The sequence below is a fragment of the Phacochoerus africanus genome, chromosome 1, assembly GCF_016906955.1.
Source record: "Phacochoerus africanus isolate WHEZ1 chromosome 1, ROS_Pafr_v1, whole genome shotgun sequence".
NCBI lineage: Eukaryota > Metazoa > Chordata > Mammalia > Artiodactyla > Suidae > Phacochoerus > Phacochoerus africanus.
The window spans coordinates 219,026,659-219,042,420 of NC_062544.1; the positions used below are offsets into that span (position 1 = coordinate 219,026,659).

Sequence of the window (15,762 nt, forward strand, 5' to 3'; positions counted from 1 at the left end):
TGAAAAATCTCGGATTAAAGGATAAAATGAATATGAAAAAGATTTGAGACCTAAATGATTCATCTAAACTTAATCATGGCCAATTTACCCATGGTTTTCACCTAGCCATGTTAACTTGGTTAGTTAGCTCTATTTGGTCCCCAGAGCAGATTCTTAAAGATCCTTCCAAAGTACACTATAAAAAGTACAAAGGACTTTTAGTTCCCTGCTCCCAAGCCCTGCATTCCCTTTGCATGGACTTCACAGAAATGGCTGTCCCCTGCCTTTCTCTCCATGGTCCCTCCCCAACCAGGGTCTGTCTGCTTGTTGCAGTTCTCATCTGAGAAGACCCCAGATGTGAACACACCATTGACTACATACCAAGCACTGATAGGTCAGAACTCATCTGGTGGATAGGAACAAGTCCATGCGGCCCTTTATGATGGATGAAACATTGATATGAGCCCTTGTCCTTGATTTGAACGTTGTGGAGTCTCAGGGTCCAGGTGGCCTGGTCAAAGCTTGTGCGACCCATATACTTGGAATTAACATTGTGAGGCTTCTCTTGGCCTCGGTATAGCTCGTAGAGAACCAGGTTATCCTGGTCCTGCCAAAATATGACCAGCTCATCCAGGCTTAGGTTCTGCGAGTTTGTAAAATGGCACGGCAGTTCTCCAGTCTCATTGAAATATGCCTGACTTTTCAAGGAGGCAGCACCTAAAAAAAGGAAAGGTGGAGAATGGGGAAGGAGAAACAAGAGTGAAGACAAAAACAACTCAGAATCTCCATTTCTCTTTCTACAATACTGAGATGCTTTCTTACCAGTAATGGTATTGAAGGACTAAATCTTTAATTCTGGAACTGTGTATACACTCTGGCATCTGGAGAAAGGAAGGGGCTTTTGTCCTCACTCTACTGCTAACTAACTGGCTGGCCTTGTGCAAACTCCTATGAGGCTCAGTTTCCTTATCTGTTTAATGTGGACCCAATGTTCTTAGGTCTTTCCAATTCACAGAACCTCTTTCCACTTAGGTTCTTTGAATCCAAATCCCAGAATAGGGAAAACCAGCAGAGTTAGACAGCTCGCTCATTCACCCATCTGTTACCGTCTTATAACTGAACATTGATTCTCTTCACTGTAGCTTTATAAGCTCCCTTACTTTTTTTTTTTTGTCTTTTTGTCTTTTTGTTGTTGTTGTTGTTGTTGTTGTTGCTATTTCTTGGGCCGCTCCCGCGGCATATGGAGGTTCCCAGGCTAGGGGTCCAATCGGAGCTGTAGCCACCGGCCTATGCCAGAGCCACAGCAACGCTGGATCCGAGCCGCGTCTGCAACCTACACCACAGCTCATGGCAACGCCGGATCGTTAACCCACTGAGCAAGGGCAGGGACCAAACCCGCAACCTCATGGTTCCTAGTCGGATTCGTTAACCACTGCGCCACGACGGGAACTCCGCTCCCTTACTTCTTTATCACATCAAAAGCTCTCCCCTTCCCTCCCTATCTCTTTATTCCTTGGCCTGCTTTGGTGAAGATTTCTGATCATAGTAACACACTTGATATCCCCCCTTTCCTTATGCCTCAGTAGTTGGGGATCACTGTGAATATTATCAATGACATTCAAATAGTTCCCTTTATGCATCTTCCCCCATGACTGTTGCTTCCATGGCCAGCTCTGCCAAGGATAGGAAACAGTTTGGAAATGACACAAATGGCCAACCAAAGACGCTTCAGTAACCTCTCTAAGCTCTTTCAGGGATCAGAAAGAGAACTGGGCAAATACAATAGTTGTTTTGGGGTTGTGGTGGTCAAAGACCATTTAAGGTACATGAATGAAATGCTGAAAATGAATCATAACTGGGAAGGTAAGGATGTACTTTCAGAGTATTAGGGAAATCCCAGGTACCGCAAACTTGCTCTCCCAGTTATGCATTGCCCTTGGAAACTTTTATAAGCCCTGGAGAATGTGCTAGGAGAGTTCAGAGAAAGGCTTTCCTCCCTGAGGATGTATTAGGCTTTGTGGAAAGGTTTTGAACTGTCAAACTCCTTAAATATGATTGATCATAGGGTTTTTGTATATTCCACATCATACAATTCCTTGATGCTTGGCCAAGAAATTAAGTAGTCGTGGATGAAAAGAACAGGGTTGGGGGAGAAGTGCTGTTTATTAGTTAATACAAAGTTAGATGCCATTGCGGAGAGGGAGTTAGGGTGGATTCTAAATAAAGCTTCATCATTCCAGACTTCAATGATGGAATGCTGACATTAAAGAGGAAAGGAGAAATAGGTTTCTGAGGAACATGAGAGGAGTTCCATCTGAGGTATGCTTTGAGGGGTGGTAGGAGAAATTAAATTGTTCTGGTCACTGAGTTTCTCTTCTAAAAGGGAGTAAAAGAGAAATAACAGTGACATGCACTTGGCAAAACTGAACTGTGGGCAGCATAATCAAGGAGGTTGGTGGTGGTCTTGAACTCTATAAGAAAGGACTCCAGGCCTTGGACTTGGCACAGGTTTGAATCACTTCCTATTACATTACACTCACTAGAACCCTGTGAAGCTCTTGAAATTATACAATGCAGCCTCTGTACAAGATGGATCCCATATTGGAGGGAGGTGGGAAAATCGACCTGGGTACTTGGACCAGTGAAAAGGGATGTAAAGAAGATTTACTGTGTTCTGAAACTACCTTACCAGGCACTCCTGCAGTGCTGCCACTCCTTTGCTCAACTCTGAGTGATAGCGTTAGAGTGCCACCTACTGTAAAATCTTCTTGAAACTCTGGGGAAACACTGATTTTGTCATTAATGTGCCATATGATACACGGTGGATGACCTAATGCGAAACCAAACACGTAGTTGAAAATTCTGCCAGTTTACAGTCACCATTATGTTATTACTCAGCCTCTGCCCTGGAAATGACTTTCTTTGCCTTTGGCTTCTTCTATCCTCCTGACTCAGGTTGCTTCTCTACAGGGCCTCAGAGTACCTCCTCTCCTTCCTACCCACTCTTTCCACTCACACATAGGTCCATCTTCTCTGACCTAAGGGTTCTGCTCCCAAAGGTTTGTAAGGACTTTCTCTCCCATCTGTCTAACTGCCCTCTCCTCACCTGCCAACCAAGAGTGTGGTTTGTGTTCTAAAGTCATCGGCATCACCCAAGGGGCTGGTCAGAAATGCAGAATCTCTGGCCCCATCCCAGACCTTCTGAGTCAGAATTTGTATTTTAATAAGACCTCCAGCTTGAGAAGCTGCAATAGAGGATTTCAACCGCTATCTCCAGAATGGAACAGAGAGGTGACAGAGTAGGAAAAATTTGTTTCCATCCATCCCTCCCCAGACCCTCTTTCTCTACCCTGGGGTGGAAATCACTCTGAAGTCCATTCTGAGTGGAACTGAAAGTATTTCACAATTAACACTTCATAGTTCCTCACCAACCACTGGCTTCCATGACATCACTCAGAGCTATGCATGCTAATTGCCTCTCTGACGCTATGAGGAAGACTTTCTCAAAGTTTATTTTCCCTCAGCGGCTCAGGCCTCCCATATTATGACCCAAGACCTTAGACCACCCAGCTACTGGACTCACTGGGCTCCACTGGTTGGTAAGCGTTGAGATTCCCTCCCTTTTGTGCTTGAGTCACAGAAATGGTCTGGTTCTAGTTACAATTAGTTGCTATGACGATGTTGGGAGCTAGGCATTCAGGAATCAACCCAGACACCTCCCAATCAACTAGAGGTATTTATTTCAAAGGATATTTTCGGACTTCAACAGCATGATAACTGTTTGGGTGTCACACAAAAACTATAGTTGTCTAACCTTTTGAGGTCTCTGACTCCACTTGGGACTTTAGTCTGCCCCGGCCTCTGCCCCAAACACATGTCTTATATATTCTAGGGTCATCTCTTCCTTATGTTACTATACTTATCTGTCCTCATGAATTTTCCTGCTTTTATTAAACTTCCTCCTTACTAAGTAGGCCCTCTGGAAGCCTCATTATATTCCAGTGTAATAAACTCTTCTGTGTCTTCAACCTCTTCATCAAATATTCCCCCCAAGGTTGTGCTTTCACTGAAATCTAGCCCTACCCAAAGGACTCCACCTGCTTGTTTTATCATCCTTCCCTTTTTGAAGTGTTCTCCTCTCTCACTGCTGTTTGCTACCAATCATTGGTCACTACTTCCTTGCTCACTGAAGATTTTTAGTATTAGATGCAAAGTCTTTCTTTCCAGTCAGTTATGACTTTCAATGTGGGTAACTTTGACATGGATGAGTTTACCAACAACCTGGCCTCAAAGTTCTTTGATCTTTTCTTCCATCTTTCAAATATCCTCATCCACAAGCTCTTTCAGCAGCCCCTTTCCCATGACATAACCCTCAACCTTGTCACCAAGAACATCTCTTCCTCTAGAATCTTAAACCTCAATGTACCTTGCTCTGTCCACAAGATAGCTTGCTCCAAGATTTGCTCTTGATTACCTACATCTGTTTAGCTTCATCAAGACCTCAGCCCTATTCAGTCTAGACCCTATTATGCAGTGCTTTCTGAGAGTACTCTCTGTAATTATGGAAATGTTCTATATTTCTGCCGATTGATATAGTAGTCACCAGCTACCATAGCCATTCAACACTCAGCTAGTGTGACTGAGAAACTGAATTTTTCATCTTACTTAATTTTAACTAATTTAAATTTAAATAGCCACATGGAACTGGTGGCTACTATGTTGGAGAGCACAATGATAGTATATATTTTCAATCACTCTCTTATGAGCAACTTCAGTAAACTTGCCCCTTTGTGCAGATTTCATCTATTTTTGATCTACATATCTGTTTTTTGTTTGTTTGTTTTAAGGGCCACACCTGTGGCACATGGAGGTTCCCAGGCTAGGGCTTGAATCATTGCCTATGCCACAGCCTCAGCAATGCAGGATCCAAGCTGCATCTGTGACCTACACCCCAGCTCACAGCAGTGCTGGGTCCTTAACCCACTGACCAAGGCCAGGGATTGAACCTGCCTCCTCCTGGATGCCAGTCAGATTTGTTACCTGCTGAGCCATGATGGGAACTCCTACATATCTGTTCTTATAACTGAATGTTTGAGCACTCCTGGAAGAAATTATTCTCTTGTTCAGGCTGATGACGTTACAAATCTGTAGTCTCTAGTTCCACTTAACTTGGCTTCTGGGCTGTTCACCCTGCTCATCACCCTCTCCTTTCCTCACAACAGTTACTTCAGCAGTAGCCTTTGCTACCACTTTTGGTTTCTCTTTCTCTTAGAGTCAAACTCTCTGAAAGAATAAGCAGCAGTTGTTGCCTCTTGGCCCTTACCCTGCCAACCTCTGTCCCCACCTCTCTGCTGAGACATCCCTGGCAAATATATTTAGGGGCTTCCCCCCCCCATTGCCAAATGTAGAACTCTTTTAAGACCTCATCTTTTTGACCACACTGTTGAATGCCACACTGTTGGCCATTCCTCCTTCTTGAAACTTTGTTCTTTCCCAATCTCTGATATCCTGGTCACTTTTCTCTGATCACCCTTTAAATGGTGACTAGGGCAGGGATGGTTCTCCAGAAGTTTACATGGCTGAGATGATATTTCTGTTAAGACTAGCTTTAAAATTGGTACAACCACTATGGAAAACTGTTTGGAGGCTCCTCATAAAACGAAAAATAGAGCTACCATATGATCCAGAAATCCTATTCCTGGGGCATATATATGGACAAAACTTTCATTGAAAAAGATACATGCACCCCTGTGTTCATAGCAACACTATTCACAATAACCAAGACATGGAAACAACCTAAATGTCCATCAACAGATGGCTGGATTAAGAAGATGTGGTACATATACACAATGGAATACTACTCAGCCATAAAAAGAACTAATGCCATTTGTGGTAATGTGGATGCAACTAGAGATTCTCATACTAAGTGAGGTAAGTCAGAAAGAGAAAGACAAATACCATATGATATCACTTATATGTGGAATCTAAAATGTGACACACATGAACCTATCTGCAGAACAGAAACAGACTCACAATGAAAACAGACTTGTGGTTGTCAAGGAGGAGGAGGGAGAGAGTGGGATGGATGGGGAGTTTGGTGTTGGTAGATGCAAACTATTATATTTGGAATGAATAAGCAATGAGGTCCTGCTGTATAGCACAGGGAACTGTGTCCCATCTCTTGAGATAGAATATGACAGGGGATGATATGAGGAAAAGAATGTGTATATATGTATGACTGGGTCACTTTGCTGTACAGCAGAATTTGGCACAACATTGTAAATCAACTATACTGTAATAAAAAATATGAAAAAAGACTATCTTTGCTCTAATTTCATGTTCACCATGGATCCCATTATAGATATAGATATATATATACATATATATATAATTATGTATATTTATATAGTATAGAAATATATCTGTATGTTTTATAAAATGTATAACATATACTGTTTCATAAAATATAATCTATTAAAATATAAGAAGCATCATATAATGTAAAATGTAAAGGTAAATGTAAAACACATCAGTACATGTCAAAAAATTCAGCTCCTGTAAAAGTTCAGACCATCAGACTACACCACCCGCTGCCCATCATTGTTATTTTTAATCCATCTCCCTCTTAGGAACCCTGTTTATTCACTGAAGATCTGAGGACCTGACCTGTTGCCATCTTCTCCGTCACTGCCCCTGCCTAGGCTATTTCAGCCTCTTAGACACAGTGCCCAGCTCCTCACTTTCTTGTCCTCTTTTCCTCCACTATCTTGTGGTCCATTCTACCCCAGCCATCTCCTCCCTAGGCCAGACCTTAGACCCTATGTTACCACTGTACCTCCTAGAAACTCCTAATATCAAGCACCTCACCTTGTGGCTACCACCTCTTTTCTTTTCATTTTATTCTTTCTCCTACCACCACTCCATCAATTTTTCCACCTTACTGGTATTTATTATGAATGGGAACATTTCCCTCTGTATCTGCAGATACTACCCTAGGCTAAGCCTCCATTACTTCTTGATTGGATAATTGCAATTGCCTCCTAACTGATCTCCCTACTTCCATCTTTGTCACCAAGTTCACTTCCTCAAACCCAAATGATCCTTAAAAATATGTCTCAGATGATCTAACCTTTCTGTTCAAAAGTCTCTGCTGGCTTCCCACCACTCTGCAAATTATATCCAAATCCTTTTCCATAACCCTCAGGACTATACACCCAATCCTTCCAGTGACCTAGAAGATCTTCTGTAATCTGGCCCTTGGTACCTTTCAGATTTCTTCCCTTCATGTACTCTGCCCCTGCCATACTGGCTTCCTTGCCATTCCTCCAAAAGGCCAGGCATACTCTATCTCAAGCCCTCCCCACATCAGACTTGTTGCACAGCCAAGAAGATATTTCAGTTTCTGAAGGGAATTGCAGTCCATGACTTGGCCCCCCAGCCAGTCATGCTCTTTCACATATTTATGTCTGTGACTCAGACATTTTGGTTCTCTGGATTCTTTATTTGGGGGCTTGAGCAGAGGTCTTCTTCAGGTGCCTCTGCTGAGGCCACCTTATGGTAGGAAGTAAGCAAAACATTGGAGACACTTTTCCTCTTCAAGACTTTTCCCCACTGACCCCTCACCCATGCCCCCTTGTCCTTCCCTTCCACCTCTGCCTGAAGTCAATAAAACTGCTGGAGTCTTTTGTTTGGGGCTCCCTCAAAAGTGAGAAGACCCCCCCCATGTCTTTGCTCATTCACCTGATCCTTGACTAGTGAACTGCACAGAGAGAGAAATAAAAGTATGGAAGAACAGGTTAAGAGTCATGAAGAATTAGTCTGAGAAACTCTAGCAGTTTCTAGAAGGAGAGAATGGGAGGAATAGTAGATAAACAACATTTAAAGAGATAAAAAGGAGTTCCTGTTGTGGTGCAGCGGAAACAAATCTGACCAGTATCCGTGAGGATGAGGGTTCAATCCCTGGCCTCGCTCAGTAGATTGGGGATCCTGGGTTGCTGTGAGCTGTGGCATAGGTTGTGGATGTGGCTTGTATCCCAAGTTGCTGTGGCTGTGGAGTAGGCTCGCAGCTGCAGCTCCGAGTCATCTCCTTTCCTGGGAACTTCCATATGCTGTGGGTGCAACCGTAAAAAGGCAAAAAAAAAAAAAAGAGAGAGAGAGAGAGATAAGATTGTGAATATTCAAAGCTTAGAAAGACATGAGTCCTCAGATAAAAAGCGCATTCTAAATACCAAAGATAAATGAAAATAAATCCACACCTAGAAATACTGTGGTGAAGCTGCTAAATTAAAAGCACAAAACATTTTTTCAAATTTACAAAGAAATGGATTGATTCTTTTCATTCTTTAAAAAATGAAGAAAGAATACCCATAAAACAATGACAATTAGAATGAAAGCTTCTTAGCAACCATAAACCAAAGACAACAGGGCAATAACTTCTGAGTGAATAAAACACAGACATATACACAAATAAAGCAAATTGTAGCATTTCAACTCAAGAGACTAATACAATTTCAAAAATTTTAAAAATAGAAAGCATTTTGAAATTGGAGAAAGTATGTATGAAACTGTTCAATCAAACATATTCAAGGATTTGCATATACATTGTGATCGCAACTATATATGACTATTTTTATTCTCTTGTCCGTTACATTGTATTAAGAACCAGAAGAGTGATTTTTTTAAAGGGTGGAGGGAGTTGAATATTTTTTAATAGAGACAGCTGTAGGGAGGAAGAATATAAGAAAGAGTAAAAATGAAACCAAGAATAGGTAAATACTCTATTGTGGTGAAAGAGTTTTCACAATTTTGAGTTCCTGGAACTTGGCTCTCTGACCACTGATTGCTATAAAGGAAGGGCTACCACTGTTTTTGTTTCCTTAAGTCTCAACACTACTGAGGGGGCCAAAATCCCAAGTTACACATTCTGGAAAGGGTATTAAGATCTCTTACAAAGGAAAAACAAGCCACAGTCTCTCAAACTCTTGCTCCTTCCAAAGCAGTCTGTCTGCCATTGGAGCCTCTCTATTCCGCAGAAATTTTACTGTTACTCTGCACTTACCTATGCGGTGACCATCTTCTACTATATTAACTTGTCTGACAGCCCATTCTCTTTGGAACCTACTAAATTACTAAAATAATCAACCACTTTGGGAATAAGATAATCCCTACTGGGGAGCATACAGGCATTCTAAAGGCCCCTAAAACAGTAGCTTAACCCAAAAGAATGACTCCAATAGGAGAACTCTTAGGCTCCATGACAATTCTTTGGTAATTTGGGAATTGGATCTGAACTATCCATTTGCTTCTGTGATTTTAATGACCACTATCAACAGCACAGGAAGTGGGCGTCGAAGTAATCATATAAACATAATTTTCATGCAACCATCCGTGTAAGAACTTGCAAAAATTTGTGGCGGGGGGGGGGGGGACAGTGGACCTTTACACTAGATATGAAATGAGGGTTTGAGCCAATTTTATATAAATCTTAAAGTGAAGGAAGACCCCCATTTATACTTCAGATACATTAACTGAACCAAAGGTATTAGTCAAGAGAAATGAGAAGCTCTAGGATCTAGAGAGTCCCCCAGACAAGAAGAGAACAACCATCAAAAGACAAACTAGGAAGAAAATTCCTCCTGATGTGTGAGTTACTGATTTTCCAAATATCAGCCTGGCTCCAGCTTTAAGTGTTACTGGAAGTTTGGGATAGCAGCCAATAGGGATTAACAGTTAGAGGTGCCTTTACAAGTGGCACTTCGGACACTCCTGTAGCTTTATAAATATGAAGCACAAATTATAATCGAATTCTGCAAGGTCATGGCTGCCTTCTCGCCTTTTTAGGTTTTTGCTTTGTTTTTGGGGATTTTTTTTTTCTTTTTTGTCTTTTTGCCATTTCTAGGGCTGCTTCTGCGGCATATTGAGGTTCCCAACTAGGGGTCTAATCAGAGCTGTAGCCACCGGCCTACACCAGAGCCACAGCAACTCGGGATCTGAGCCACGTCTGCAATCTATACCACAGCTCATGGCAACGCCAGATCATAAACCTGCTGAGCAAGGCCAGGGATCAAACCTGCAACCTCATGGTTCCTAATCGGATTCGTTAACCTCTGAGCCATGACAGGAACTCCTCGCCTTTTTAGGTTTTAACTCTCATCCAATTTTCACCTCCTGGGCAGAGCCAACAACAGCAATGTCTCATTTCCATGACTAGGGGAGGACACAAAACATATGGGGGCGGGGGGAGAAACAGAATTATTTCTCTGTACTGTTTTATCTCTGCTGTCAAATGAGTTAGGCAGCCCTGCATTTTTGCTGTGGATTATCTGGGCTGATTGCGTCTCCTTTCTCCCTTTGGATGCCTGCCTATGGGCAGGTCACTGCTCAGCCCAGTAAACAGGGGTGTGCCCAGAGAAGAAAGCTAAAATTCAAATGGACTCTTTTTCATCCTTTAAAAAAGAACGGAATCTGTTTTGTTGGTGGTGGTGGTGGTGAGTTAAAGTTACAATATTAATAACTCTCTTTTCAGAATTTAGGAAGTATCCAGTTTCAAACTCAAGACAAGGGCAAAAGTGACACCTGCACTCAGTTTTGATAAGGTCTCACAACTTTACTCTCACTTTTCATGCGGGAGTCAGAAAGTTTGCTGGGGTGGGGGAAGATGGTATCTTAATTCAGACTTTTCTGAAAATTTGTCTCCAGGTCATTTTTCTTTCTTCTCTCCCCAGTCCTAAGAACTGGGCTGGTCACTCTGATAAGAAGGGCCCAGGCCCAGGCTCAGGCTGTAGGGACAGCTGAGGTGTCAGCTGCAGGAAAGCTGGCGGGATGTACCTGGTAGGGAACTTGTGAACTTGGCTGAGGCATTAAGTCACATTATCCACCAAAGTTGTTTGGGTCCCCAAGGAACAAATCCTATGTACTATGGATAGTTCCCTGGCCAGACTTAGAGAAATAGCATAAGGTCAAGGTGAAGTGAATCTATACTGTTGGCTGTGAATCTAAGCTCTGCTTCTTCTTAGCAGTATTGTCTTATGCAAATTACTTAACCTCTCTGGGCTTTCGTTTGCACATCTGTAAAATGGGGAGTCATAACAAGACCAAAGCAGAGAGTTATGATAATGTTTAAGGGAGTTAATATTTATGAAATGCTTGGAACAGTAAGTGCTATTTTATGTATCTGTCAAATAAATAAAATAGTACATGGACTGGGAAGGGGTTCCTGCTGGGTAAAAAAGTTCTCCAAAGTTTTATATTCTCCCCTTTCTCTGGTGCTCTTGCTTACACATACCTTCTACCTCCCCAAGAGCTAAGGTAGCAAGAGCCCTTCCAGGAGCCCTGGAAGGTGGAAGCTCCTGTTAAGTCAGTGAAGTGATGAAGCGGCCCGTTAGCACATCTATAGCACAGATTCAACAAGCTCCATGGTGCTAAGCAGAAAACACATCACAAAAGGCCTGTCCCAGCCAGCATCGATCTGAAGGAGTGTCCTGACTCCTGTCACCCACAGCAGGGATGAGAACAGTGGCCAAGGGTTTGGTGTGTGGCCATCAGGGGGAGGTGAAGTCATGGCCCGGCTAGTTAGTCAGGGGCTGTCAGTGCACTGCTGTAGGCTCGGCTCCCCTCCCCATTTGCTGCACACCTGGACCAGACCAGGTACCTTACCTCTCAGTGCTGAGGGTAGGGAAAGCCAAGCAGCAGGAAGGGGTGAGCCGGGAAAAACTAAAGGCTCCCAGTCAGGAGATGAGTGGCAGCAACCTTGACTAACCCCAGTTTACAGGTGAAGAAACTGAAACTTAGACAAAAGCAGCAAACAGGGAAGATCTGAGTTTTGTGAGGCCTGACACTTCTAAAATATCTTTCGGTGGGAAAGTCTCTTTTAAGAAAAAAGAATCCAGAACGCAAAATGAAATGCCCATGGCCACAACTTGGTCACTCAACGGGGAGAATGCGATGGAGAGAAACGTCGCAGTGGAGAGAGACAGTGGCCTTAACTACTTGCGGTTAAAATAACTTCCGTGTGAAAATATTACCAAGGCTTGAGACACGTGGCCACACTGTTAGGGTCCCACCTGGGGTCCTAGAAGGGCTTGGAAAGAGCTAAGCAAATGAGGAGCCCCTTGGCTTCATGTAAATCAGCCAATGTGATTAGCTGAGGGTCACAGAGCAGGTGGTAGCAGGGCTGGGTTTCTTGATCCCCCCAGGAAGCAGTGCCAACTATCATCTACAGGCACAGGCTGGTGGAGAGGGCAACAGGGAGGAGGGGAAGGTAGGGAACAAGGAAACCACTGGTCCCTACTGGAAGGAAACTTTTAGAAGCCCGTCAGCTATTTCCTAAAAGCCTGAGAATGTCAGAAATGGGCGCAGAGGAGCAGAAGAAACCTCAGGCATATCAGAGTAGGGGCCTTCCCCCAGCTCCCCAGGCACCCCAGACAGGCCCGTCTACCCTCCTTGGTGCATCCAGAACCACGGGTGTGAGCTGGCAGAGGAGGAGGACGCACAGAAGGGGTAGGACTCCCTCTCAGGTCGGGCCTGCCATCAGCCGAGATACTCGTTCTCAGTCGCCATGCTTCCTTCCCCAGAAAGGTCTTTCTTGGGTGTGGTATTGTGAATGGTAGCAAGGGAGGAAAACGAGTAAAACCCACCAAGTCTCAAGCCCCCAGCTTGCAGGTCAGGCTGGTCGGGAGACAGTGGGAGGATTCTAGGATTTTACAAAGCCAAAGAGTGCTTACCAGAGAGCAGGAGGACCATCCCAAAGAGAATGTTTCTCAGTCCCATAGTGCTGGAGATAAAAAAAGAAAAGACAAACCTTGATTAGGAAATGAAACCGAAACCAAAATAGGACAAATGGAGTCTGAAATTCACTGAGGTCCACGGGTGTGGCAGAGATCGTACTCTGTACTCACCAAACCCATTTTCTTTTCCTTCTGGCCCCACAGACACGCCCTACTTCCTAGAACTACCCCCACCCTGCTGGAAGTTAGGTGGGCCATGTGACTGAGTTTTGGCCAGTCAGATTGTGAGCAGAGATGATGGGTGTTATTTCCAGATCCCAGGCTAAGGCCTCCTCCCTCTTGCCTCCTTCCCCTGCTTTCTTGGGTGCAACAGACCCAGAGGAGGGGTCCAGGGGCTTAGAAGATGGCAAAGCTAGTTTGCTGAAGAAATTAATAAAGCAGCTCTTGACACCACCCCACAAAAAAAAAAAAATAAACTTTTATTGTGTTAAGCTTATAAACTTTGATGGGTTATTTACTGCAGTTTGTAGCATTATTTATCTTAACTAATCAATGAGCAAGGGGTGGGGGCCACATTGAAAATATTTGTGTTTTCAAGACTGGTGCTCTAACCCTTGAACTACAGAGCCAACCTGTAGTATTTATGCATAGAAATAAACTTTTTTTTTGACATTCCTGAAATTTTCAAACTTTAATGTGCTCAAAAACCATCTTGGGAAGGCATGTGAAAGCAATTTCCTGGGCCTTGTCCACAGAATTCTGATTTCGTAGCGTCAGTAAAACTCATGTCTGACAAACTCATGGGGGATAATGATGTCGCTGGCCCAAGACCCCACTTGGAGAACCACTGCACCAGATGGTTCACTTAATCCATGTGATGGAGCCAAGGAAAATGATGGGCATTGCTTTGTAACCTCCATCCTCTCTTTCTTCTCTTGCCCTCCATCTTTCTTCATTCATCCATTTACTCTGACTTAGACCAAAAAGGCCATAGAGTGCCTTACGGAGAAGCACAGAATAGGAAAGATGATCAACATTACAAACCAAATGAAGGGACATAAAACAGAGCCTAGTGCAAGGCCGGTGCTAAATATTTGCCACAGAAATCTACCCACCTTTCTCAATGTGGATCACAAGTTTGGCTTGTAGCTTTTTAACAGAGTGAAAAGGAAAAGCTGATGGGTGAGTTAATTTATAGATCTGGCATGAGATTAAAAACAAACCAGTCCTGGGAGTTCCCGTGGTGGCGCAGTGGAAACAAATCCGACTAGGAACCTGAAGTCGTGGGTTCAATCCCTGGCCTCACTCAGTGGGTTAAGGATCTGGCATTGCTGTGAACTGTGGTATAGGTTGCAGATGTGGCTCCGATCCTGAGTTGCTGTGGCTGTGGCCTAGGCCAGCAGCTACAGCTCCGATTGGACCCCTAGCCTGGGTACCTCCATATGCTGCGGGCTCAGCCCTAAAACAAACAAACAAATAAACAAACAAACAACAACAACAAAACAGTCCTCAGGGGAAGAGGCACAGCTATTCCTGACCTGACCCAATAGCAGAAATTTTTTCCTTGGGGTGATTTGTCTAGAAGTCATCTCTGATAACTGAGGGCTATGCTAGACCCTCTTCCTCTCTATTCCCATAGCACAAAGCACAGGCCTTTGGGCTAAAAGTGTTTCTTTATGTTTCTTACCTTCTAGATTCTAACATCTTTTTTTTTTTTACCTAAATTTTTTGAATAAGTCATACCTGCATATGGTACTAAATTAATTAATTCATTAAGTAATTATCTTTTCGGCTGCACTCATAGCACAGGGAAGTTCCCCAGGCTAGGGATCAAATCTAAGCCTCAACTGTGACCTCCACTACAGCTGTGGCAATGCTGGGTCCATAATCCACTGTGCCAGGCCAGGGATCAGACCTGCGCTGCTACAGAGATAACACCAATCTTTAACCCGCTGTGCCACAGCAGAAACTCCTGGTACTAAATTTAAACTGTAAAGATGATAAATAGAAGGCAGTTCCCTTCCAGTCCTGGCCCCTAGCAGTCTGGTTTTCCCCCATAGAAATAACTGGAGTGACAGCTTAACAGTTTCTTGCCTCTACTTGCAGTTAGTTTAGGCAAAACAAAATGAAAACAGAGATCCATATTCTTTTTTCATTTTATTTTAAAACACAAATGTTAGCATGCTATAACACAGTTTCGCACACTAAACACTCCCTGGGGGATTGTTCTCTATCAGCACGTATTGAATATCCTCCTTCTCACAGTTGCATATTATTATAGTGTGTTCTATCAGTTAATACTAATGTATTTTACCACCACCTATCAATGGACATTTAGGTTTTTCCAATCTTCTGCTGCCATAAAAACCATTGATCATATGTCAGATCACATATGTGGGAATAAGCTATCTTCCTAGAAGCAGAATTGCTTGACCAAAGTTCAAAGGGTAATTGCAATTTTAATCTTCACGGATACCAAAAAAGTATTCTCCCCAAAAATTTGATGTTTATTCTTCCACCAATAAAACATGAGTGTGCTTATATTCATGTTAGCTTTTACCATCAAAGATTTCTACTTTGAGATCTTTACCAATGGGGAAGGTTAAAATGACATCGCATTGTAATTCCTAAAAATTCCTTTTTGTTGCCATGAAATGCACATAATATAAAACTTACCATCTTACTCCATTTTTAAGTGCGTGGTAGTATTAAATATGTTTACATTGGTCTGCAACCATCACCACCACCCATCTCCAGAACTCTTTTTATCTTGCAAAACTGAAACTCCACATCCATTAAATTCTAACTCCACATTCTCACTCACCCCCCCCCCCATCTCTGGAAATTATTATTCTGTCTTCTGCCTCCATGAATTTAAATTCTCTCATTACCTCATATAAGTGGAATCAAATAGTATTTGTCATTTTGTGTCTGGCTTATTTCCCTTAGCATAGTGTATTCAAAGTTTAACCATGTTGTTGCATGTGTCAGAATTTCCTTCCTTTCTAAGGCTGAATAACATTCCATTGTATGTATGCACCACATTGTATTTATCTGT

General features: G+C 43.0%; 1 protein-coding gene across 9 annotated transcripts in view; it reads right to left on the minus strand.

Moving 5' to 3' along the window:
• Positions 1-15,762, minus strand: part of CD86 (CD86 molecule) — a 73,011-nt gene that overhangs the window by 20,845 nt on the left and 36,404 nt on the right. For 6 of the 9 annotated variants that reach the window (XM_047791093.1, XM_047791078.1, XM_047791036.1 and 3 more), the window contains 2 exons: positions 12,702-12,751; positions 361-696 (listed from right to left, as the gene is read on the minus strand). In XM_047791093.1, coding sequence (XP_047647049.1) covers positions 361-696; positions 12,702-12,751 — 386 coding nt within the window. Of the gene's footprint in view, positions 1-360; positions 697-12,701; positions 12,752-12,875; positions 12,950-15,762 lie in introns of those variants that run through there. The other 3 variants (XM_047791102.1, XM_047791055.1, XM_047791086.1) reach the window with 3 other exon arrangements.